The sequence below is a fragment of the Prunus avium genome, chromosome 3, assembly GCF_965620075.1.
Source record: "Prunus avium chromosome 3, drPruAviu1.hap1.1, whole genome shotgun sequence".
NCBI lineage: Eukaryota > Viridiplantae > Streptophyta > Magnoliopsida > Rosales > Rosaceae > Prunus > Prunus avium.
Window position 1 is genome coordinate 27,668,316 of NC_142286.1, and position 25,319 is coordinate 27,693,634.

Genomic DNA, 25,319 nt, shown 5'->3' on the forward strand with positions numbered 1-25,319 from the left:
GTTTTAAATTAAAGATAATGGAATTGTGGAAATGAGTCAAAGGAACCTTTGAACAATAGGATTGCATCTTTGCTTAAGTTGATTGTACAACATTGCGTAGAACCTTTGAAACAGTCTCTATACTATGTAGATGTTGCATAGAACAATGAGGTTAACTTGTTTTGGGTTTCAAGGAAGGTGTTCTTGAAAGATTGGGTGAGCCATGGTGGTAACTTATGTATTAAACTTTCAAATAGTAGAGGTCATATAAAGGTCACCAAAGTTTAATTTGAATCGAGGAAAGTAGGGTAGGAGCGACAATTGTTTGACATGACATGACACCACAACTTGAATCCTATAAAATATGACATCATTCACCAACATGAATAATAAACAGGTCGGGTTCAAACATGAGTAACTTGATATTTAGAAAATAGAAACTCAATTTTGGTAAGGTATTTATAGCCCAATCGGTTAAGAGAATTTATCCCCGCGCACCTTCGGTCATAAATTGGATTCTCCCATTCTCCAATATCGTTTGTATATAAAATAAAAATAAATAAATAAAAAAAGAGACAATAAGCATAAGTGAGGGTTTAAACTACTAAATATATGTGCCCTTAAATTAATCGAAGAGCTAGATCCTAACATGTCCTCAGTCCATAAGCGAGCAGGACCGATGTGTTTGATAGGTTGGATTCTCCCTTCACCCAATATCATTTGTATAAAAACAGACAAGAAGCATAAGTAAAGATTTAAACTACCAACTATATGTGCCCTTAGATTAATGGAAGAGCCAGATCCTAACATGTCCTCAGTCCATAAGCGAGCAGGACCGAGAGTAATTTGATAGCATTAATCAATTAAACGGGTCAACTAAAGTTAACACGAATTACCACCTCTAATTTTCCTAATTTTGGAGTTATTTTTTGGGTGCTTATGAGGTCCGCATCTCCGGTGCAAATAGAAGCTGCCAAACCCAAAATGCAAACCGTCTCAAAATATCCAACTCTTCTCTTTCTGTTATCCCATGATCAAACCATCACCAGTTCTTGGAGAAAAACCAAGATAAGAAACTGAGAGAGACTTCATCCTCACTTCACTCTTCCCTGTCCTCCACAGTCCCTCAGAAGCAAATTATGCCTGCCACTCTCTTTCTCACTCCTCTTTCCACTCTACTAAACACTACCCATCATCTTCCCTCTCACTCTAACCCACCATTCCATTCATACAATCCCATCTCATCTGCCTTAAACTCAAAACCCCCACAAAACCCCAAACCAACTAACCTAATTCCCTCAAAATCTCCCAATTCTCTCTCACTCAGCTCCACCACAACAAACCCGAATTCGAAGGCTCAATCAGAGCCTAATTCAAGCTCTGATGCTTGTATTAAGGCGCCCACAGCTCCATGGATGAAGGGTCCTCTTCTTCTTCAACCACATGAAGTCATTGATTTCTCAAAACCCAGAAACAAGAAGACCCACAACAATGCCAAAGCCGAAAAGCCCGATACTGTGCTGGCTGGGAAGTTAGTTGGCATTAGAGGCGATAAAGCAATCAAGCAAATTGTCCAAAGCATTGAAAGGCTTGGACCAAACCAGAAAACAGATGAAGCCCAGAAAGGTTTTGGGGAATTTAGAATTTGGGATTCTTTGGAGGGACTTGGACAAAATGAAAAATCGGATGAAACCCACAACGATTTTGTGGAGTTTGGAATTGATGGTTGCTTGGAGGGACTTGGAAAAGCTGCGGATTCGAGATTTGGCGGGAAAATGCCGTGGGAGAGGGATGAAAGGATCGTCTTTCAGAAAATAAAGAAGAAAAGGGTGGCAAGTGCAGCCGAACTGAGCCTCGAGAAAGAGTTGCTTGAGAGGTTGAGAGGTGAGGCTGCAAAGATGAGGAAATGGGTGAAGGTCAAGAAAGCTGGGGTTACTCAAGCCGTTGTGGATGATATAAAGTTCATTTGGAAAACAAATGAACTTGCCATGGTCAAATTTGATGTGCCTCTCTGCCGGAATATGCATAGAGCTCAAGAAATAGTTGAGGTTGGGTTTGTTCATTTGCTTTACTTTATTTTTTCATGCAAAGAATGTTATATTCTGACAATTTCTAATCATTTTCTTGAGTTTAACAAAACTGATTGTAGTGGCTTCATATTTAATGTATAATTGATAGGAAGAATTATATTCTAGAATGACATAGCTTTACTGTTCAAAGATTTGAATAACACTAACTTGTATAATGTAACTGAAGTCATTCTACATTAGCCAAAATTTATCTGCTGATATGGGAAGGCTTTAGTTTCATGCTACTTGATGCCAAAAGTACTTTTTGTCTTGGCATTTCATTTTTTAAAATTTATCATCTAATTGTTGTTCTGCAGCATTTCATTTTTTTAAATATATGCTTTATGTTCAGTTACTTTAGTTGTCTGCTTGAAGAACATTGAACTTAGAGATTCATTTCAATAACAGCTCGTGTAGCATGGGACTTTTGCCTGTTGGGATTCTTCTTACAAAATTAGAGATAGTTATTATGAGAGTTGTATTAACTGATCAACATTCGTATGCTGGTTCAATTCTTGTATATATATTTGTGTTCTTATTTCAGTTTCCAGTGATGATGATATATATGTGTGTGTGTGCATGTATTTCATATACAGACCAAGACTGGAGGCATGGTTGTTTGGAGAAAGAAAGATACACTTGTAATTTATAGAGGATGCAATTATCAGTCGAGTTCAAAATTTTTTCCAAAGATGCGCCCATGCTCTGCTGACTGTCAAGAAACATCGTCCTCAGATCACATGCAGCCGGATTTGGAAGAAAGTAGTAGTTATCAATGTAAATCATTTGAAAGTCCTGTGGATGAAAAGATGAACGGAAAGGATGCAGAAGAGGATTGTATTCAAACTGGAACCTTTCAAGAAACGAGTATGAGTTGCCAACCAACTAGTAGGTCATTATATGAGAAGGAATCAGATAGATTATTGGATGGCTTGGGACCTCGATTCATTGACTGGTGGATGCACAAACCTTTGCCAGTAGATGCGGACTTGCTTCCGGAAGTAGTTCCTGGGTTTAAAGCTCCAATTAGGCGTTGTCCACCACACACTAGATCAAAGCTAACAGATGATGAACTAACATTCTTGAGGAAGTTTGCTCGCACATTACCTACTCATTTTGTCTTAGGTATTACCTTTCCTGCTGTTATATGTCAATTTTTCCCCATAAAATGGACCATACTTGGCAATGCATAGTGGTGCATGCATCTATGTACTCAACTTCTCTACTTTTGTTTGCCTTTTTTAAAATTTTAATTTTTTTACTTTCTGAAGGAAGGAACAGAAAACTTCAAGGCCTCGCTGCTGCCATCTTAAAATTGTGGGAGAAAAGTCTTATAGCGAAGATTGCTGTGAAGTTTGGAGTTCCGAACACAAACAACGAGCAAATGGCATATGAGCTGAAGGCAAGTTTAAGAGAATATATGCACATACATGACATCCATTATTTTTTGAAAACCTTTCTTATGCGTATCGGTATTGGGTAATTAAAGGTGTATATTAATGACTCTCCTTTTGTGGGAAAAATTGCCCACCTATTAATTTCCTGAATGATTATCCGCCTGATCAGAATTCACAATTGCCAATTCTTCTTTTCAACAAAAAATCACAATAGCTTCACCAAGCTTGAGCCATAATAGATAAATTCAATTAAGCTGTAATCTCAACAAGAAAATGAAGCCTTAATCTCAACTAAGTACGTATTGGCTTAAATCTTTTTTTTTTTTTCATTCATCCCTACCTGAAGCTGTTTTCTCTTTTGCACTTTGAGGGCATGTCCTTCATGTTACTTGCACCTATGTCATTGGGTATCATGTTGTCTCTTTTCCACCAAGTTGTATCAAATTAACTCTTTCGCTGGTCGACATGCATGTCTATGTTCCATTTCTACATTGCAACTGCTGCATATTGCTTGTGAAATGTAAATGTATTTTAAAGGTAATTTTTATTAATGCAGTGTCTCACAGGAGGAGTTCTGATACTACGTAATAAGTTTATTATATTACTTTATAGAGGCAAGGACTTCCTTCCTTGTGGGGTTGCAGATTTAGTAGCAAAAAGGGAAGTGGAGCTCACAAGATGGCAACTCTATGAAGAACATGCACGCCAAAAAGCAATTGAAACTTTTTGTGAATCTGGTGAACCGTTAGTGAATACAGTTGGAACATTATCAGAATTCCAAGATATCCAAACAGAGTATGGAGAAATTATAAAAGAAAATAAGAATGTCGAAATTAAGCTGGAAGCTGAAAAGGAACGACTAGAGAGGGAACTGAGGAATCAAGAGCGGAAGTTTTTCATTGTAAGATTCTAACTCATAAAACATTCATTACCGATTTTCTTTTTCATAATTGTTTTGTCATTCATAATAGTTTTTTATTGTTTTTTCAGCTAAACAAAAAAATAGAGAAATCAACAAATGAGTTATCAAATTTGAATTCTCAAAGGACACCTGCTGAGCAGGATGTTGACCAGGAAATGATGACTGAAGAAGAGAAAGAATGTTTACGATTGATAGGACTGAAGATGCGTAGTTGCTTGGTGCTTGGTAAAGAGAAACTTTCATCACTTATAAACATTAATTGCTCTAACCCTGTAATCTTTATTCTCCATACATTCATTATCTTCGGTGTTATATTCATATAGACTACTCAATGCTCATTAGTCCCATATCACAACTTGAAAGGAATTTCACTTATAGTGTCACTTTTTGGGTCATGTGAAAGTAAAATGTCTAAAGGATACATACATAGATATATATATATATATATATATATATATATATATACAGAAATTCTCCTATGCGGACGTTTGGACGTTATTACGGTGCGAACGCCATGTATTTTCTACTACCCCTCCCTGCTTTCCTCCCCATTTACAATGGCATCCACACAGTAATAATGTGCGGACATCTGGATTAGAGAATAAGTGTATATATATAGAATATATTTTTGTGTTGGTCAATGGATTCCTTATGGCTGATGGAGCCTTGTCTTTTTGCTGCCCAAACCATCCTTGGTTTATTTTTCTTTTTAATAAGATAATAGATTAATCTTGATTGTTGCAATTTAATTTATATATATGTGTATAACCATTTATTGTTGTTTCAGATTTTATTCTTCTTGCTTCTGAATTATGGTTCAATTTCATCTAATAAAAAGAAAAAAGTTTGGAATGGTCGGGCCCATGGTTTGCTCCCATGTGGTCTAAGGTTCGAAACCCCCACAGGCACTTACCTAGCTATTTGCTAGAGTTTCCTGCCTCCCAAAGATTGTAGGGTTGGGCGGGGCCCCAGTTTCAAAGCTGTGTCCTCAAAACAGGATTTGTGAATTTATGGGTATCACAGGCTGGGAACAAAATCAGATTCTCATTACTAAAGATCTTAAATTCCTAGCCACATGGAGGTTCCAACTCATAGATGTTTTAGCAGTCTGCAACTAAAGTTTAAGAGAGAGCTAGGTTGTTTTTTTAAAAGCAGCACAAATGACATATCGCTTTGCTTTTCTTTTCCTTTCTTCATACATTCATTAGAATTCCTTTTGATTATGATATGTTGCCTATTCCTATTGATGTTTTCCTAATAATGTTTTCATAAATCTCTCGGAGCCCTATGATATATCTGGTGTTATTTAACAGTTTGTCTGGAAAGGGCACTAGTCCTAATTTGAAGGCTTAATTTAAATCTTGTTCTTCCTGGTTTGATAAGTTGTTCTTTATAATCATACTTTTTTACTTCATTGTCGGCTTCAGGCAGGCGTGGGGTTTTTAATGGTGTAATGGAAGGTCTTCATCAGCATTGGAAGCACAGAGAGGTAGTCAAGGTTATTACGATGCAGAAACTGTTAAGACAGGTCATGCACACTGCAAAGTTGCTTGAAGCAGAAAGCGGTGGGATTCTAGTTTCAGTGGATAGGCTAAAAGAAGGCCATGCTATTATTATTTACCGTGGGAAAAATTACCAACGGCCTTTAAGGCCAACAGGGGGGAATCTTCTATCTAAAAGAAAAGCATTGCATAGATCTCTTGAAATGCAGAGAATTGGAGTAAGATCTTAATTTCCTATCATTCTACTATTTCTCTAACTTTGTTTGATACCACTGTTTCCAATACTAATCCACTTCTTTTCAATCTCAGTCACTCAAGTTTTTCGCATCCCAGAGACAGCAAGCAACCTTAGACTTGAAACTCAAACTGGTAAGAGTTTCAATTTTTTTCCTGAAACAAAATGCTTGAGGCATACTCTTCCATCTTTTTCAAGTTAAGTCTAATGCGCCTTACAAGTCCTAACTAAATCCTAAATGAGTTAACTTTCTTCGATATTTGTTCCATTGTCAGCAAGTTTCTTTGTTTTTTTATCCTCACTTTAAAACTTTTATGCCAAACGTTTGACATCTAATATGACTTGTTTCATGCATTGCCTCATTAGTAAGAACTTCAAGATGAACCTAAAATCATTTTGAGCCCATGAATGGCAGGAAACTCTGGAAAAAAAGAAGAGGAGTTGATCGAAGAGAATCTGAAGTTTGAAATACTATTGACTAATTGATGTATCATGCTGTTTCCCTTGAATTTTCGGCTCCTTTATTGAAGCATGTTGATTTGCCATAGGACAGAAATTTCTTCTCAGTCATTAATTCACTTTACAAGTAAGTAAGGCCTTGGAATCTCAAAGTATTAGTCTGCAAAATTGTTCGTATCATATATTCCCCAAGCATTTGACTATGATAGACTAGTTTCACATGTACACCAGATTTTAGCTTAGATGCATTATATCTCTACAAAAGAACAAAGTTAGGTCAGTTCTTTATAACCTTTTGGAGAAAAGCTTGAGCCAATTCGTTTAAGTTCACTTGATTGTGCATGATGTATTTAATAATACACTAGAATGTTCCTGCCTAGTATGATTTTTCTCTGCCAGGTTAAGCATAGTTTGTGTCATTCAGTTAGATTATGAGATCCATTTAAACTCTCTTAATAAATCATATCTGTTCCTAATATTAGAAAATTTATAACATCTGTTGCTTGCATTCCGAATCTCCCCATAATCTGCTTGGTCTCAGTGATCCAATCACTGGTTAAATTGGTTGTTATAAGCATCTTAATAAGGAATTTGGACTTTCTTTTTCTTCTTTTTTTTTATTTTTTATTTACTTTTGTTATTGAAAAGCATTGTTGTATTTTATATTGCCAACAAAAAGAAAATACCGATCAATGGCCTGAAAGTAGTTTCTTGAAATTGAAAGTGAAAAATAGAAAGGATGTGAGAGTCTTGTCAGTACGAGATTTTATTGCTTTTGCCAAGGGCTTGCAAACAAAAAATACTTTTTCATATGGATCTTGAGTTTATCGTGTAAACTTGAAACTAATTGTTGCTGAGGACTTCACTGTAAATTTGTAATGCATTTGTATGACATTCACCTTTGCTTTAACAATTCAGGTTGCAAGACTTGAATTTACCTGCAGTTACTGCTACTTGATAACTTGATAGTAATTACATTGCATGCAGTATTTTTTTTGAACAATTTGGAACATCATTTCTGTTTCTAAATCATTGATTTTATTGAGATGACGATGTTGTGCCAGAATGATGAGATCTTGCTGGAGAAGCCAAGAATATCTTTGGAAGGAATTTCCAAGGTTTGAAGGCTGCCTTCCAGCATTTCTATCACCTTACTCATGGATGGCCAATCAGAGGGATTAATCTGAATGCACCACAAACTTACCAAAATCATTTTCCTTACCATTTGTTCTTCCTCGCCAGTAGTAATCCCCTGGAGACCTAAATCCCTCAGTTTTAAATGCTATGGCTTTCACTTTCTTCCAATATTTTGTTAAAAATATGGTGTGGAAATACAAATAAGTACTGCACTAGGAAAAATTGATGAAGCGGGTTAGTGAAAGTGTCATTTTTGTGGACATTTTCTCTCTACTGTGACGTCTCGAGTTAAAAAAATTATTTCGGATGCAGTGCTGGTTGAGCAGCATAGGAGGCCGGTAGAATAGCCCGTTGATTTTGACTGAAGGATGCTAGATCCTTCAACTGGCAGCATGTTTTTATCATATTTTTTCTATATTTTCAGTCACATTTTTTATAGGGTTAATTATCTTAGAGTATAGAATAACCGTACAAACTTAGATTTTAGGTTTTGGGGCCCAAAACTCGAGAGCTAAAACTTCAAATCTAAGTGAGAAATTGTGCTGGTTGACCTGCATATTCATTAGTTTAGGATGAATTTCCTATTCCAAAATGAATTTTAAAAGAACAAGGAAGACATACCTGGTTTTATCTGAACCCTTGGACATTTAGATAGATAAGGCTGATCAGGGCAATAGCATGAAAATCCTGTTGAACTCAGATTATACCCGCACTGCCCATCTGATCTAGTACACTCATCACATAGACTATTATTCGCTGTCCACAACAATCTAAAACCACCCTGTAAAACCGCAGCCAGACTGATTTGATGGTTTTGTAGATTTAACAATGCCGTTTGATCTGCAGGAACATTGACGCGGCTGTTCCACTTGCCCAAATGACTGCTTGCTGATGTTAGGTTCCTTGCCACATCGTAGTAGCTGAAGTTGCCTGTGTTATTCCATTTACTGCACAATCAATTGACTGGTGAGAAAGCTCTGGAATTGAAGGGCATCCACACTACAGTATGAGCTTGTGACTATCAGAAGCTTAGTTAAAGAAGCGGCGATCCAGAGTAGTATTGACGACAATGCCTGCTGGACAAGTATTGTTCCACAAATCTGCTAAGGCAACTTTGAGAGTCTGTCATGTTGTTGATTCCAAAAATCTGGTAACATTGTGACATGATTGATATCTCAGGGCCATCAGTTTTGCATTCTAGTTCAGACGCAGGGTGGCCGCAGTACTCTGGCCGGTGGAGACCCCAGAATGGATATCCTATGTCATTGTCATCTATTCCTGAGCACCAAAATGTTTTACTGAAGTTTAGGTATTGCTTGTCATAGCCGGCAGACAGAGAGGGGAGGACATTTGCAATAGAGCGAAAGAGAAACGAACACAGGCAACAAAGTTTCATTTTTCTCTCCATGGAGCTAAGAAAGCCAGAAATAGAACTCAGATATGGAAAGTGAAGTTATTTTGTTTCTGTAAATGTACATATTCTTTTTGTTTTTGGTTTTTTGCTTGAGACAAACAGTGTTTGAATTCAATGGCTGTTCCCAAGGAAATGACTTTGAATCTTCTTTCAGTTAATTTAGCATGCCCCTGCACCAGAGAAGATTAAAAGAGGCTAAGACAAATCCTGTTGTCTAGAAGGATGACTATATTTAACTAGAGTTATTTTGACTCCATTGCTGATGCTACCTCAGATTGCAGGTAACAACGAATTAGCACACATAAGTAGCTGCTTACTATCTTGGGCATAATCATAACTAAACTTCTTCTTTTTTCGCCTTGTACTTGTAGCTTGAAGATTTTTGTTCCAATGGCAGTCCTAGCACTCCTTATTCTCATTCCAGTCAATGTATCAAGTGGAACATTATTTTTCCCAAGGAAAGAATTAGTTTTGAGTGACATTGATAAACTCTCTATATCAAATGTGCGCCCTAAATCCATAAGGTAACTCTGTAACTCTTTTATACTTTTACAAATATTCAGACTTGATGATAACTGATTAACGTATGAGGTGCAGTATTGACTTCTCTTTAATTGAAATTATGCATAAAAAAGATGACGTTCTTGATATTAATGAGCAAATGAAGGTCAAAATAACACCATTGTTATGCATACCTTTTTAATTTTTCATGTTCAACACATACATCCAGTTATTATTTACTTACCGATGATAGCGCGTAGATGAGAAGAATATTGTTGTACCTGGATTGTTATATTGAATTTAACATTAAAACATGCCTAAATTCCTTTAGTTGGATAGTTCTTTGTTTATTTGGATAGTTGAAGTTGTGATTCTATTAATCCGGTAAAAGTAGATTGAGCCAATAATATAATAGGAGTGATATTATTTCTAGTTTCACCAACTATAACAGCAGATTCCATTATAGATACAGTCCAGCTCGTATTTGTATTTTTTTGGCCAACCAGCTCATCTTTGTATTACCCAACTGAAATTGAAATCCTTTACTTTCTGTTGGTCACGTGTTAGAATCAAAAACTGATTTGGAAGTGAATTCTGAGAAGAAATGCTTCTTAAAATCGCTTAAAACCACTTAAACTGATTATATGAATAAAATGATCTGCAGTCCCAATCCCAATGGGCAATTCACTGTTAAGATTGCTTACAAGCTCCGAAGGCAGGAGAACCCTGCCCATCCCCAAGCCCCGCTGCTGAAAAAATGTGGGGGTTAACCATTCCCCTCAAGGTCAAAATCTTTGCTTGGCAGCTAATTAAGAATAAACCGCAAGTTAGATGCAGACTTCACAGATTTATCCCTCAGATGAACCCTGAATGCCCTCTTTGTTGAAGCCATCCGGAAACTGTGGATCATCTTTTTGAACACTGCACCTTTGCCAAGAATTTATGGGGTTGTACGGCCTCGCTTCCTCCTATAAGTCAGGACAATGATTTTCTCTTCTGGCTAGCTAAGCTTTCTACAAACTCTCAGGATCATGGCCTAGACCAACTCTCAAATGCTCTGTTGGTTTGTTGGCAAATTTGGGATGCCAGGGAATTGCTTGCTGCTTTCGAAATGTTATTCCACATGCAGCAAGATGTATCCACATTGCCACTCAAGTTGGTATAGAATACTGGGAGCAATCATAAATCTAAAGCCAAGATTTCTAATGACTTGGCCATCAAGTGGAGTGGGTTAAGATCAATTTTGATGGTTCGGTCCAAGGCCTGCAAGGTTCTACTGGCTTTGTCATTAGGGACTGTGATGGTCATGTTTTATTAGCTGGAGACAAGAAAATTGGAGAGGTCACTATTACAGTAGCTGAAGGATTGGCCCTGTGTGATCTGCTGATCCTTGCTATAGATAGTGGATGGAAGAAGCTTGTCATCGAAGGAGATGCTAAACTTATTATGGACTGTGTCAAGAAGAAAGTTGCCATCAAGTGGAGTGTTCATCTAGTAGTTCAAGATATCTGGCAGCTTAGTTCATCTTGTGAGTCAGTATCTTTCGAGCATGTGTTCAGGGAAGCCAACTTTACAGTTGATGCCTTGGCTGGCTAATCTGGGCCAGTGTTTGCCCTCTTCCTCACTTTGGTCTCGTTCTACTTTGACATCTTTAGGCCTCCATGTCCTAGTGGGTTTGTCTTGTAATTTTCATTTCCGCATAAATAAATAAATAAATAAAAAGATTATATGGAGAAGTGATTATTGGCATATCCAAAATTATTGGCTTTCATAAAAAGTAAAACAAAACAAAAAACAAGATTTCTATAATAAGGACCTTATTTTGAGGACCTTACATAAGGATTAGCAAGGATGACAGCACAACCACAAAATTTGAATATTTTTGTAGATAAAATTTGTTAGAAGTGCAAAATTGAGAAGGAAAAGAAGACAAAGCATAGAAATAAGAAGAGAAAGCAAACAAAAGCATAGAGGCAAAAGTATTCCCCTTTATTTCTTTCCAACACAACAACAGAAGCATTTTTCTTATCAACATGGCAAGAATTTTGTACCTTTTTTTTAACTTAAGTATCAGCATTCATTTGCTCCACCTCCATGTCCCATTATGCCATCTTCACCTTCATTTGCTCCACTTTCGTATCCCATTATGCAGCTATGGAGAGCAACAGCTGTATAAAAGTATGTTTCACAACTGGTAAGAAGATCTCATTATAATCAACTCATTCCTTTTGTAAGTACCCCTTACCACTAGACAAGCTTTGAGTCTAGTTGGCTCTTTCTCATGTATTCATTCCTTCTTCTTAAACACCCACTTGTAGCCGATCACCTTCCGATCTTTGGGTTTAGGAACCAACTCTTAAATGGAGTTTCAATGTAGAGATTGTTGCGTAGATACAGCTGCACCAAAATGGATTCAGTTGCATCCTCAACTTGTGATACTCGCAAGTGCACGAGCCGTTCGGTAGTATAGCGTATGTAAGTGCGAGGTCGATCCCACGAGGATTGGTGATTGAATGATTCAATTCATTTTCCCTACACAAAACAGAAATGAAAAAGAAAGGAAATAAATACAACAAGAAAAAAGGAAATAACTCAAGCAAATAAGTTCCCAAGTTCAATTAGATTAATGGATTGATTCTAGCTAAAGTATGATTAAGCCATGGTGTTTGGTCATAACCTTGTGTTCCTAATTCCCTAATTTGATCATTTGTTGTCTAACCTAAAATTAAGCATTAGGAACCCATTAAGCATAGAAGAACAATTTAAACAACCAAGCATGTATCTAATCCCTGTTGTCGAATGTCCATACATACTCTTCCTATTCATAGTTCAATTCGAATTAAAGCATGGTGTATACTCTTAATTCAAACCAAGATAGCTAACATGCAAGCCTAAATGGTGATCAATCATTCAAACTAGCATATTAACTTATAAGCATAATGAATAAGAACATGAACCATAATTGAAACTTGGAAACTAATCAAACTTGAATACTTAAGAAAGAATGTACATTACAAGAAAAATAAGTTACAACTAAGAAAACATTAAAGAAAGCTAGAATTGAGAACTAGAAAGCAAAACTAAGAGAATTTGAGGGAGAGAAGGGAGGGGAGCTTTAGAGAAGTGTTTGAGAGCTCCCCCCCTTGGGGTGTGTTTACAAGCTTAGAGAACATCCCTATTTATAGGCCTAGGGGAAGTGAAAATCTGAATTTGATATGGCTAATGCATACAACACTTGTATTAGAAAATATGAATTGGTTGATGCACTTGTATTAGAAAATCTGAATTGGTTGATGCACTTCACCAATAAATCCCACCAGCAGCCCTAGCTCATCTTCATGTCACCATGACCAAGCTTCCAACCAGCTACAATAGCTCATGCCTAGCTCACCATGACCAAGCTTCCAACCAGAAACAATAGCTCATCCTGAGGTCAGCATGACCAGCAACTTCAAGGGCTTACAAATTGGGCTTCACTTAAGCAAATGACGAATTTAAGATGTCCATTGTGAAGTTCAGAATGTGTCTGATCCAACCACACAAGTATTGGCCCATTCCAAGCTCGGATGAAGAAGTTAAGGACAAAACAAATTGTTAACTCGTTTTGCTCGCTGACAAAAATCCATCCTGAGCATGGGTCTGTGTTTGCTAGGTAACGGACTCCAGATGTATCCAATGAGGCTGAAATTTGGATATGTAATAGTACACACCCATTGGAACAACTTTCATGAAGGATGCTGCCTCATCCGAGCTGTGTAGGTTGCTGAAACAAAGCTTGCAATATGACCTACGGAACTGGACTGGCAGGGGGCTGTAGCCAAAAATGAGTTTGTCTTTAAGCTCTTCTTCCCTTCATCCAAATTAGGCCTTAACATGCTTGAATTGCATGAATTATGCTCTCATGCTCCTTTGGCCTACAAAACACACAAAGGGAGGCAAATAACTCAAAATTATAGGAAACTAAGCAAAAGAAGTAAGTAAATTTGGGCATGTATATGTATGAAATTATGAGCTTAACAGAGATTCCATCTCATCTATCATGGCACCCATCCAACTTTCCCACTCTGAACTCTTAACAGCTTCTTGGAATGTGGTTAGATCCCCTTCACTCATGTTTAGTACATAGTGAACTGCGTCCGTCTCCCATCCAAACCGTTGAGGAGGTTTGATGGTTCCCTTGGGCCTGGACCTAGCTATAGATGGCGGCTCCACCTGATCTTGAGCCTATTCTTCTTTTTCATCTTGAGTTTTTTGTTGTTGCCCAAGTTCCTCCACCTTAGTGTTAGACTCCACCGCCTCATGAACGTCTTCAATTGGTTACATTCTTGGAGTATCCCCGAATACTCTCCGCGGTGTGATACTAACGGTTGTCTTTATGCCAACAACATCCTCCTTTGCCTCCGGTATCTTGATTTTAATCATAAGCATGGTCTTCTCATCAAACACTACTTCTCTACTGAGTATTTTCTTCTGGTTCACTAGATCCCATAACTTTAAACCTTTCACACCGCTCTCAAAGCCGAGGAAAATGCACTCAAGAGACTTTGGTTTCAATTTGGTTCTCTCATCACTAGGTATGAGAGCATAAGCACTGCATCCAAATACTTTAATATTAGTATACTCAATAGACTTATTAGACCATACCTCTTTCGCACACTTGAAATAAAGATACTTTGATGGCGACCGATTAACCAAATAGGAAGTGTGGTTAACTGCTGTTGAGGCCCAAAAAATCCAAGGTTGGGCCCGAATAAATTCCCGGCCCAGTACGACGCCTTATTAAGAAAAACCCGACTTGGAGCACGCGAAAGTCTGTCATGCACGCTCGCATGAGCCACAGCTTACGTGTCATGCCAAATAAATAATTCGTCACGCTAAGAATTGAAATAAGCCTATAAAAGGCACTAGCTCTACAAAGCCCATGCTAATTATCCCGTAAAGCATTATATCCTTTTTCAAAGGCGATAAAATTCGAGCACGCCAATCTACATGCCATGCCAAGCGGAAGATCATTATTTTACACCTAGCCACGCTACAAACTTAAGTGGGCCCAAGCCACGCAAATGCCCGGGGCTTGCTGAGTGGGTTGTGGTATGGATGGTAACAAGCTTTCATGAGGCCCATTGATGAGCCGAGAAATGGAAGTTTTGGGTTTCTTGGGAGCCCAAAACTCAAGCTCATTTCTTGAGCCCAAATATGTGGGTAAGCATAAAAGAGAGAGAAAATGAAGCCCAATACTCTAGAAAAATTAGCCCTTCACCTTAATAAAATAACCCATCACCCTAGAGAGGCCCAAGTAACCAAGGAAAATATCTGCCATCTCTCCAGCATTTAGCTGGAAACAAAAACAACGACAAAACCAAAGCTACCCATGTGAGTGGATTGCTGGGAGCCTCTAACACATGGCCAAAGACAAATCCCAACACAAGCCATCCAAAAAACCAAAGGATACTTGAGCAAAACACCCTTCAGACCAGTGCCCTTACCAATTTCTTTCTCCCACCAGGTCTGGCCATAGAAGAGGGAAGGAAAGAAGGTGAGGTGATAACCAAAAATGGTGTTCACCACTAAAGAAGCTGCGGGAAAAGCCTTAGAGCTCCCAAAAACCTTGTCTTTGTGTGTTTGGACAGAAAAGGGTTTCACAAATGGGGGTGAGTCGAAGAAAGTGAAGGGAAAGGAAAGGGGAGACTTAGCAAAATGGGAGAGAAACCATTAGGGTTTCTTGGGAAAGGAAGGCTTCCAGCAGCTATAAAAGGAGCCATCTTCTACCCATCAAAACCAACCCACATCTGGAGAGCAAGCTTCCTCTCTCACCTACAAAACCCTGCAATTTCGTGCCCTATTCCTCCATTTCCTCCCATTTTCGCTCCTGTTAGACTGTTCCAAAATTTGACAGAGCTCTCGTCGAGCTGCCGGAAACTGCTCAACACACCCACCTTTCTTCCTCTTTCTCTCTTTCTTCAACAAATCCTTCCAAAATACCTTCCCCCTTTCCTTGGAACCCCTGTTTCTCATAGGAACTCACAGCTCTCTCTCTCTTTAATGCTAAACTCGTGATTGCTTTGCTCCCATGCCACAAGCCTCTCATGTCAAGCTAGAAAATTTATCTGTAAGCAATTGTTGGTTTCATTGGTGAAGGAGACCAATGTGTTTCCTAAGGCTCCACTAACCTTTCGAAGCATTCTTGGGGTCTGATTCTTGAACTCAGACACATGGGGTAATTTCACCCATTTGCTCCTAACGGCAGCCTAGGCCCGCAGTAGCTGCCGGAACGAAAAAGCCCCTATAACTGCCTCAACCTAAAATGCCTCGGGCAAGTCGGCATAAATCCTCATGCACCGCTCAGGCTCCATAAGAGTTCTATTCATCCTCTTTGCGGCTCTGTTTTGTTGTGGCGTCTTCTTTATGGTAAAATGCCCCTTGTCACCCTCGCTCTTGCAAAACTCCAGAAATTTTATGACTTATGCTATTGGGATTGGTATGAAAAGATTATACATGATCTTCATCTTAAAATTGAAAAATCAACACTTATATACCCGATGTCTTAAGCTTACACTCAATAGTTTGGTGCATCTGGGATTAGGAGAGGTCCTGAGCATAAGCAGGCAAGGCCCCCCTAGGGCCCCTAAATTGGAAGGGCCCCCAATTTGTATAATACCCTATATACAAAAACTTACAAATTGGGGGCCCTCCCAATTTAGGGGTCCTGGGCGGCCGCCTTGCCTGCTTAAGCCAGGACCTCCCCTGATCCTAGATGCACCAAAAATTGCGGCCAAACCAATTATTAAATAAATTTTTTTTATATAAATATTATGTTGCGCCCAAACCAATTATTGTAAATATAAAAAACTTACCTAATCATTTAATTCAAAATTAAAAATAGGAAAAATCAATAAAGGCCCACTCATTGTAAAAAGGAAAAAGAAAAAAGACTTGCCCAATTACTCAATCAAAATTAAAAAGGAGAAACTCAATAAAGAACCAATTATTTTTTAAACTTATAGCTTAAATCAATCAACCTAGTTGAATCAATTAGGAAATTGAAAAATACATGGTAGAAAAACTTGATTATGTAAAGTTAATTGATACTTTTGAATCGAAAAATGTAAGACGAGTGATATTTAAGTGATGTTTTGATTCATTTTATAAAGTTGTTGTGTAAATTACATATTGATTTTTTATTTTATGTTACAATTGTGAATTTTAGTTCATATATATAGTATTTTTTTAACTTACCAAAAACAAAATCACATCAATATACATATAGAGTAGAAGGCCCCATTTAGGATGTTCGCCTAGGGCCTTCAAAACATAGGACCGCCGCTGTTTGGGATTAGCAAAAAATTCAACCAAATAAAGCATGGAAACAAAGTTTCTAATCTTTCACAATTTACTTTTCATTGAAAAAGAAAAAAACAATTACCAAATCTGTCTTCATATCTGAAAGCTATCTTCTGTTTTGCTGAACAAATATGCTTTCCGAAGTATTTAACAATTGAAAAAACAAAAACAGTTGAATTAATAAAAAAATAGTTTACATTCTCATTTCGGATAATGAAAGCTGTTTTTTTTTTGGTTACAAGGATGGCAGAAGCCAAAGAAGAAAAGCTAAACAGGCACAACCCTATCATAGGCCCTCCCTAGATCATCATCCCGCAAAGTGCTGGTAAGATGATCAGGAGCAGAATCATAGTGGTGCATACCCAAAGGAAGCTCATGCCCCATATTGGCAAGCAGGTCAGCAGCTCTATTTTGTTCCCTGTAAATATGAGAGATGTTGCAACTCCAGTTGCGATGCATTAAGTCCTTGCAGTCTTCAATCAAGCAGAATAGAGGGTGGGATTGCTCACAGGTTTTGGTTATCAAGGTGACAGTTGTCATTGAATCAGTCTCAATATCAAGGGATCTAATGTTTTTAGCCCAAGCCATTTGCAAGCCTCTGAGTAGACTCCATAACTCAGCCTCCAAAATAGTTCCAAATCCGAGGTTAGCTGAAAAACCACAAATCCAAGTTCCATTTGCGTTTCTCAGCAGCCCACCAGCGCATATTAAACCAGAGTTGATTTTGCAGCTACCATCCACATTCAATTTAACATTTCCAAGGGAGGGAGGCTGCCAAAGAACTTGGATAACCTCTCTAGCATGATTAACATTAGTCACCTTATTGATGTCAAACCATTCACCAGCAAACTGAAGAATAACCTGCATGAGGTGGGGGGGAGCTTCATAATGAAAGCTGTTTCATTTTCCCAAGCCAAATTTCTTACAACTTAGCTGGAATTTCCTAATTAATAGAGATCTGCTGACGAAGCTAATTGCCTTATCCTGTTTCAGATGGTTTGGGATGTGGTGACAGAGTCTTCTGCAACTATTGTAGGAGAAAACAAGAAAGGCTTGGGTGCGATTTGCAAGGAATGAAGGGGTCCTTCCAACATCTCCACAACTTTGGTCATTGATGGCCGATCAGAAGGAATGGTCTGAATGCACCACAGGCTTATTAATACCATCTTTCTTGCTACTTCTTTTTCCTCCTCAGATATATCCCCAAATATATGTTCAGCCTTGTGTAGCTCTAGATCTTTATAAACATAATTTGGGAATATTTCACTCGTACGAGACACTCCCGAATCCAAATTCTTTCTTGCTCCAACCATTTCAAGAATCAACATCCCGTAGCTGTACACATCAGATTTGTGAGATACGCCTCCAAAGCTCCGACTAAAAACTTCTGGTGCTATGTATCCTGTAGTTCCTCTCGCACCTAACATTGATACAATACTCTCCTTTGTTTCGCATAATTTGGCAAGGCCAAAATCAGAGATTTTTGGGCAAAAATCTTTATCCAAAAGAATGTTCTGTGGCTTTATGTCAAAATGCAGAATTCTCGTGTTACATCCACGGTGTAAGTATTCTAGTCCTCGTGCAATGCAAACTGCAATTTCAGATAGTGTTTTCCATTCTAAGCGACAATTTGTCATTTCAGAACCGTGCTTATGTATGAAATTATCCAGAGATCCATTAGGCATGAACTCATAAATCAAAGCTCTTTTGTCCCTCTCATAACAGAATCCAGAAAGAGTGACTATGTTGACATGGGAAGTTCTACCAATGCTAGCAACTTCATTAATAAATTCTTCCCCGTTACCCTTCGACTCGCTTAGGACTTTGACCGCCACGAGAAGGCCATCAGGTAGCCTGCCTTTGTACACGGTTCCATATCCACCTTTACCTATTTTATCTTTGAACGAGTCTGTCATTTTCTTGACATTTGCATAACTATACCTCTTTGGAGTAAACGATCCATAGTTCCTAATACGTGCCTCAACATCAAATTCAAACTCATCATCCCTTTTATCTTTCTTGAAGAAGGCCAATATTCTTTTCCTTGTTATGCATATAGTAAAAAAAATGATTATGATGATCGACGGAACAGCAACCGCAATGCCTATATATGGAAAAATTGTTCAAGTTATATGCATTTCTGTGATTTGTGAAAGAAAACAAAGATCGAAACTTCTGGTATTTTCTATTTATATCATATATACTCACCTACGGCCAATTCTTTCCGTGAACCTGCACAGAAGAAAGTTAACTCATAAGAGTTTTTCGGATGAAAATTTGCAATGCGACCATGGGAAAACTAAGTACAAAGTAAGGTTTTACCCCAAAAAAAAAAAAAATGTACAAAATAAGGCATAGCTTGGGTGTTTAAGTGTCATCTTGTGTGAAGTTGAGGTCATGTGTTCAAGTCCTCTAAGTTGCACCTTACTTTTATTTAAATTAAATAAAATGAAAATGGCGTCACATGATAGTTGGTGGTGGGTGGTAACCATTTTCAACCATCAATAGTGGCCATGTGGGTATAGGGCTAAATCATAAAAGGGGTCTCCAAAATCACGTAGGTTTTGAGTGCTTCACATAAATTATGTCCAAAACTTGACTAAACCTCGCTCAAGCTGCTGGATTTTTCACTAACTTTTCATCATTCTGAATTTATATTTTTCTATGCTTAATTTCATCAAAGATAGACGAATAGCTACTCTCTAATAGCCAGTCAATATAAGACTTTTCGTAATGTCCATTCGGATATAGTTTCAATTACAATTTCAATCCAATCGCTCTTGTTAAATATTCAATGAAAGTTTTGGTGACCACTAAAACGCGTCTTTTCAGAAAAAAAAAAAAAAGAAAAAGAAAAAAAAAGACGGACACCTCATGGTATTTTACCCCCAAAAAAAAAGGAAATTAAAATGACCAAAAATAGCACAGAATTCCCAATTCCCGACCCCAGTTTTGTCAGACCTGGAATTCAATGACTTCAAAATCTTCTAACATCTTACTCATAATCTGTAATTTATAAGAAATTGACAAAGGGCAGGCATACCTTGTCGTCCGAGTGAAGTTGTATTACATATGGTTGCATAGGCCTGATCATGGCAAAAGCAACTGAATCCACCATTAGTAGTGTTAAGCCCACACTTCCCTCCTGATTCCACACAACGGTTACATTGATCATCATCAATCTCCAAGTCCAATTCAGATCCCCCATCTACTACTTCGCCAATAGTCATTTGATTGGCCTCTAGAGCCACAACAGCTGTTGTAAAAACCGGAACAATGACCCCATTTTTACAGGCGCCAGTAGCAACTGGATCACTTGGGGGACTTTGTGTGACATACGAAACAGTGATGTTACCTTTGTTCGTACTGCAAACTTGGGAACTAGAAGTAAGCCCTGGGACACTTGTATTGCACCCGTAGTAAAAGGTCAGGTTTGTAACCTCAGAAGTATAACTAAACAGAGAGAAGTTGATGTTGGTGTTGACATAAGTAAGAGGACAGATAGTTTTCCAATAGTCCTGCCTAGCAACCGTAACAGACGAAGCAATAGAGTTCATTTTAAGAATTCTGTAGTTGATATTCGACATGTTGATCATGGGGGTGTTGTCTACGCATTTGACCCCGAACCCTGGCAGACCACAGTAATTAGCTCGGTTTACTCCCCAGAAGGGGTACGTGATGCCTCCAACGCCACCGCAGTTAATATCCTCACCGCAGTTTGCGTATTGTTCATTGTCCTGGCCTAGACTTAACTCAACGTTGACCGAAAGAAAGGAAGTGATCAAAAGCAAAGGAAACAACGATTGAAGCAGTAGGGGATGCATATTTGTTGGGAAGGCTCAGGGTGAGAGACAAACCAATACAAATTTAAAAGTAGAAAAAGGGACATAGAAGCAGTAGGGGATGCATATTTGGGAAGGCTCAGGGTGAGAGACAAACCAATACAAATTTAAAAATAGAAAAAGGGACATGGAAGCAGTATTGGATGCATATTTGGTTTTCAGTTGTAGGCCTTTGAAATATTCAACGAATGGGACACAGAAGACTTTCACATTTTGATTCATACATGGTTCTGCCAAGATTTCAATGGTGGGTCTTTTGAATAATTTTTTTTTTTCTTCCACCAACTAGCTTGTGGTGTACTCCTGCTTTCAAAATTAGAAGAGATAGTCCCCCTGCCCTCTTCGTTTATACTATCGCTTGTTTCCAAAAAAGCCAACGGGGTCTAGTCCAATGGAAAAGAGCCTTAACTTGCAGACAAGAGGTTTCAGGTTCAAATTCCCATGACATCATTTGTGTGTTTGAGAGAAATCCCCTTCCTAAATTTAGACTATCGTTTCTACTAAAAATAAAGAAAAAAAAGAACAGAAGAGATACAAAGTTGGAATTCCCACTACCTTTGGCTACTAAAAAAGGCCCAAGACCAATAAAAGAAAAGAGACACGGGGATAAATTTGGGCACGGAAATAGAAACTGTCAATTGAGGTAGTTCTTCTGATAACCACCAGCACAAAAAGATGTTAGAAATTCTTGAAGTTTGAAAAAGGAGAAGATGAATTTCTCACGGATCAGCGGGGCAGAGGTGGACTAAGAGTCAAAGTTTGTATTTGTATTTTTTTGTTTATAAGACTTTTCTGTAGTTTGATAAAAGTGGCACGTGCAGTCAAATTTGGGTGACCACTAAAACGCGCCTATGCAGAAAATTAATGCAGTTTTCTTTTTCTTTTTGCAGGAAATGTGGAGTTATCAAGAAATAGGCTCGAAACCTCTGCTTCACAGTAATTTCAAAAAGAGAAACAAAGGGAGAGGTGAGGTGTTTTTATTTGTGCTATGCGAGGTGAACTTTTCAAACATTAATTTATTTTAACAAAAAAATTTATAAATAATACAATACACAATTAAATTGTACTATTAATTATTATTGAACCCTAATAATGTATTAAGTATAATCAAATATAAGTACTAATGGTCTCATTCATGCATAATAATCAATCCCTAAATCTAAAACAAAAGCAAAAAGACAATTCAGTTCATATATTAAGGTTGTTTACACCCAAAATAAACAGCCAATAAGAGCAGGACACGTGGAGAAAACTGGGCTTGGTCAGAGGCGCCCTCGGCACTCTACCTACCGATATCTCCATTAGGGCAACACCCTCTCCCGGGACACGTGGCACGCTCCCAAGCGACGCCCACAGTCCCACATCGAAATAATCAACAAAATGCACACCTCCCAAGACCTATAAAAGGAGGCCAATCATCCCCAAAATGGAGGTAATCAGAACTTACGGCACACAAGCCTATTGATCTGTCAGTTGAACTTTCTATTCCAGAACTTACTTAAGCATCGGAGAGCCTTCGGCCGGTACCACACCGGTGCCCTAGGTCTTACCGTGCGCTTACTTTTATTGCAGATCGCACAGTCTACCGAAGCATCAAGTCTACCGAAGACACAAATTTACTAAGTTGACCCTCTAAGTCAAAGAACCACTTTTTGGCGTCAACAGTTTGGCGCCGTCTGTGGGAATTCGATAAAATCGACCCTTTATCCCGAACATATGGGGACCACTGAAAAAACTACGTTCGTACCACGAGAGGGGATGCCGTTCGGCATGCCAAGCGGGGTGAGCCCTGCGCCAGCCCCATACACACCGGCAACTAATCCCCCTGTGATCCAATCCGCCGAAAACGCGGAGCTTTTAGCCCAAGTCGTGTCCCTTCGGCAGGACATGGCTAGGATGCAAGAACACAATAATCTTCTCTCGACCAGAGTGGAAGAAACGCAACTGCTGTTAAACCAGCAGCAAACACAGAACATGCCGACAGACCGATCGTCCGAAAGCCTACAGACTCCTCGTCGGCAGAAGAAGGGCAAGAAGGTGGCAAAGGCAACGCCTGCGCCGTCTAAACAATTGGTGGTCCCGGCACCCAAAAATAAGCCCCATGTACCGAAGAAGGTCTATTCCGATTGCCGACACCGGCTGCTGGAGTGAGAAGTCGAACGGCAGTCCGAACGGCAGCAATCGCCGATCAGGATCAACGCCCGCTTGGACGATCCCCGACTGAAGAACATGGGGAGGAAGTCTCCGATACGAAGGATACCGGTCATGGAATCCACGGCAGAGTCTGACCACGAGTACACTCCTTCCCCCAACCGGTCATCTTCCTACCGTTCGGCAACCCCGACGAAGTTCTCAGAGGTTAACCCTGCCAGGTCCCAGCCGCGATCGGTGCATCAAACGGCGGAGGAGATACCGGACAGAGACCCAGTCATCCGCCTCCTCCTTCAAAGGGTACAGAAGATGGAGGACGATCGGACTCGTTCACAGGAGCCAGACTGGGGAAGGCTTCGGCCGGGACCCTTCACCGAGCGCATAAGGCACTCACGGCAGGATAGGGATGTGCAGCCCCTCCGCATAACCCCCTACACAGGGGTGGAGGATCCATTGACGTACCTTCATTCTTTTCAATCGGCAGTAGGGTGCCGAGGGCTAAGCGACGAAGGCCTTTGCCTTCTGTTCCCTTCCTCACTCACAGAAGCAGCTCTGAATTGGTTCTACCGTTTGGAACCAGGGACGGTCGACTCCTTCGACGAGCTGAAGCAAATCTTCCTGAACCACTTCATGATTCAGACAGACAGACTGTACTCTGCCGATGATCTGTATACCATCCGGCAGAGGGATGACGAACCATTGCGCGAGTATGCCGCACGATTCAGCCACGAGTACTCGAGATGTCCGGATACCGATGACAGGGCAGCCTACGGCGCCTTCAAGAGTGGCCTACGGTCCTCACACTTTTGGTATCTGGTACACAGTAGCAATTGGCGTACGTATGATGAACTCATGAAGCAAGCGGCAATCCACCCCAAGGCTGAATACTTCAACTCGAGGGCCAAGCCCACGGCTCGGCAGAGCGAACCAGTACAGCGCCCCTCCACGGCACTGGCATCGCCGTACGCACCACCAACCCAGACTGCGGCGTACTCTGAAAATCACAAACGCAAAGATGCCGGAAGCTCCCAAAAGGGGCATTCCAAGAAAAACAAGAGCAGGTACGGCAGGGACAACTACCGAGCCCCACTAACGGCACATAACCAAGGAACATAGGTGTTCACCCTGCTCAACACCTCCTACGAGGCAGTGCTGATGAACGAAAACGAGATAATCCCGAAGCCAGCATTCCGAAAGCCCAGTCGACAAGACGGTAGGGATACAGGGAAGTTTTGTCGATACCACCAGCAGAACAGCCACAATACCGAGGACTGCATAAGCCTGCGAAAAATCGTCGAGTGGTTAATTCGGGAAGGCAAACTGGATCAATACATAGCCAGACCTCAGCAGGCGCCAGTCCCGAACGCTAATCGGCAGATCAACATGATCAGCACGATCAGCGGAGGCCTAACCCTTGCCGGAGCATCTAACCGTTCGATAAAGCAGTATGTCAGGGCGGCACAGTATCCCCAAGTCCTCGGCATTGAAAGCAGCCGGCATACAAAGATGCCGAAGGTCAGGTGGGAACCCATCACCTTCTCCGAAGAAGAAGAGGAAGGGATCATCTACCCACACAACGACCCTATGATCATCCGAGCCGACGTTGCCGAGTTCGATGTCGGACGAATCCTAATCGACAATGGCAGTTCGGTAAACGTCATCTTTGCCGATGCATTCAAAGAACTCGGAATTGACGACAGCCAAGTCAATCGGCAACTCTCGCCTCTCCTTAGCTTTTCAGGAGACCTGGTCCAGCCAATCGGTAGTGTCAGCTTGCCAATCGCCTTCGACACAGCACCACGAAGGACCATGGTCTACGACCAGTTCCTTGTGGTAGACTATCCTACGGCGTACAACGTAATTGTCGGCCGAACGACGCTAATGGCAATAAAGGCCCATTTGTCCCCCCACATGCTACTCATGAAGTTCCCAACCTGCTACGGCACGGGGGCAATCAGGGGCGATCAATTGAGCGCTCGGAACTGCTACGCCACAACGTTGAAATCGGCAGCTCCCCACAAGCAGAAGGAAACCTTCACGGTCGCAGACTTGCCGAACGGCAATGAACCAGTGGACGATCCAAGGGAGGAAACGCCCACTCTAGTGGCACAACCTGCCGAAGATCTGGAAACGGTGGCGCTAGACGAGAATCAACCGGACCGGTGTGTGAAAATCGGTACCATGCTGAACGCCACCCTCCGAGCCGAATTCATCCAGTTCCTTCGGCAGAACTCAGAAGTCTTTGCTTGGTCCTACAACGACATGCCGGGCATATCACCTGACATCATCAGCCACAAGCTGAGCATCTCGCCGGCATTCAAACCTATCAGGCAAAAGCGCCGATCCTACGATACCGAACGGTATGAAGCC

The 25,319-nt window shown here is 40.1% G+C and overlaps 1 protein-coding gene and 1 pseudogene across 6 annotated transcripts; one reads left to right on the top strand and one right to left on the bottom strand.

The window, feature by feature from the left end:
* The first annotated feature begins 926 nt into the window (after positions 1-926).
* Positions 927-17,336, top strand: CRS1 (maize chloroplast splicing factor-like protein). Of its 5 annotated transcripts, none has more exons than XM_021965931.2 (12): positions 927-2,027; positions 2,645-3,173; positions 3,320-3,450; positions 4,002-4,346; positions 4,436-4,592; positions 5,795-6,087; positions 6,179-6,238; positions 6,520-6,690; positions 8,547-9,172; positions 9,269-9,395; positions 9,486-9,638; positions 10,280-11,351. In XM_021965931.2, the coding sequence occupies exons 1-8, from the start codon at positions 1,119-1,121 to the stop codon at positions 6,547-6,549; spliced, it is 2,454 nt and encodes an 817-aa protein (XP_021821623.1). In that variant the 5' UTR covers positions 927-1,118; the 3' UTR covers positions 6,550-6,690; positions 8,547-9,172; positions 9,269-9,395; positions 9,486-9,638; positions 10,280-11,351. The 5 variants fall into 5 exon arrangements, with proteins under 5 accessions (XP_021821623.1, XP_088106582.1, XP_088106581.1 ...); XM_088250456.1 differs by having other exon boundaries at positions 8,547-8,784; positions 8,880-9,395; XM_088250455.1 differs by lacking the exon at positions 10,280-11,351 and adding an exon at positions 17,199-17,336 and having other exon boundaries at positions 8,547-9,395.
* Positions 17,111-21,146, bottom strand: LOC110763171 (LEAF RUST 10 DISEASE-RESISTANCE LOCUS RECEPTOR-LIKE PROTEIN KINASE-like 2.1; annotated as a pseudogene). The gene is made up of 3 exons (XR_015834511.1): positions 20,000-21,146; positions 19,165-19,188; positions 17,111-19,060 (listed from the first exon to the last, which is right to left on the bottom strand). The product of XR_015834511.1 is annotated as an LEAF RUST 10 DISEASE-RESISTANCE LOCUS RECEPTOR-LIKE PROTEIN KINASE-like 2.1 (transcript).
* Positions 21,147-25,319: the final 4,173 nt, after the last annotated feature.

What these genes read in the sequence shown, in the direction of transcription:
- CRS1 (XM_088250455.1), top strand. Translation starts at nt 1,119, where the DNA reads ATGCCTGCCACTCTCTTTCTCACTCCTCTTTCCACTCTACTAAACACT. An exon ending in ACCTACTCATTTTGTCTTAG is followed by an intron (nt 3,174 to 3,319) that starts GTATTACCTTTC and finishes TACTTTCTGAAG; the next exon opens with GAAGGAACAGAAAACTTCAA. An exon ending in TAGACTTGAAACTCAAACTG is followed by an intron (nt 6,239 to 6,519) that starts GTAAGAGTTTCA and finishes CATGAATGGCAG; the next exon opens with GAAACTCTGGAAAAAAAGAA.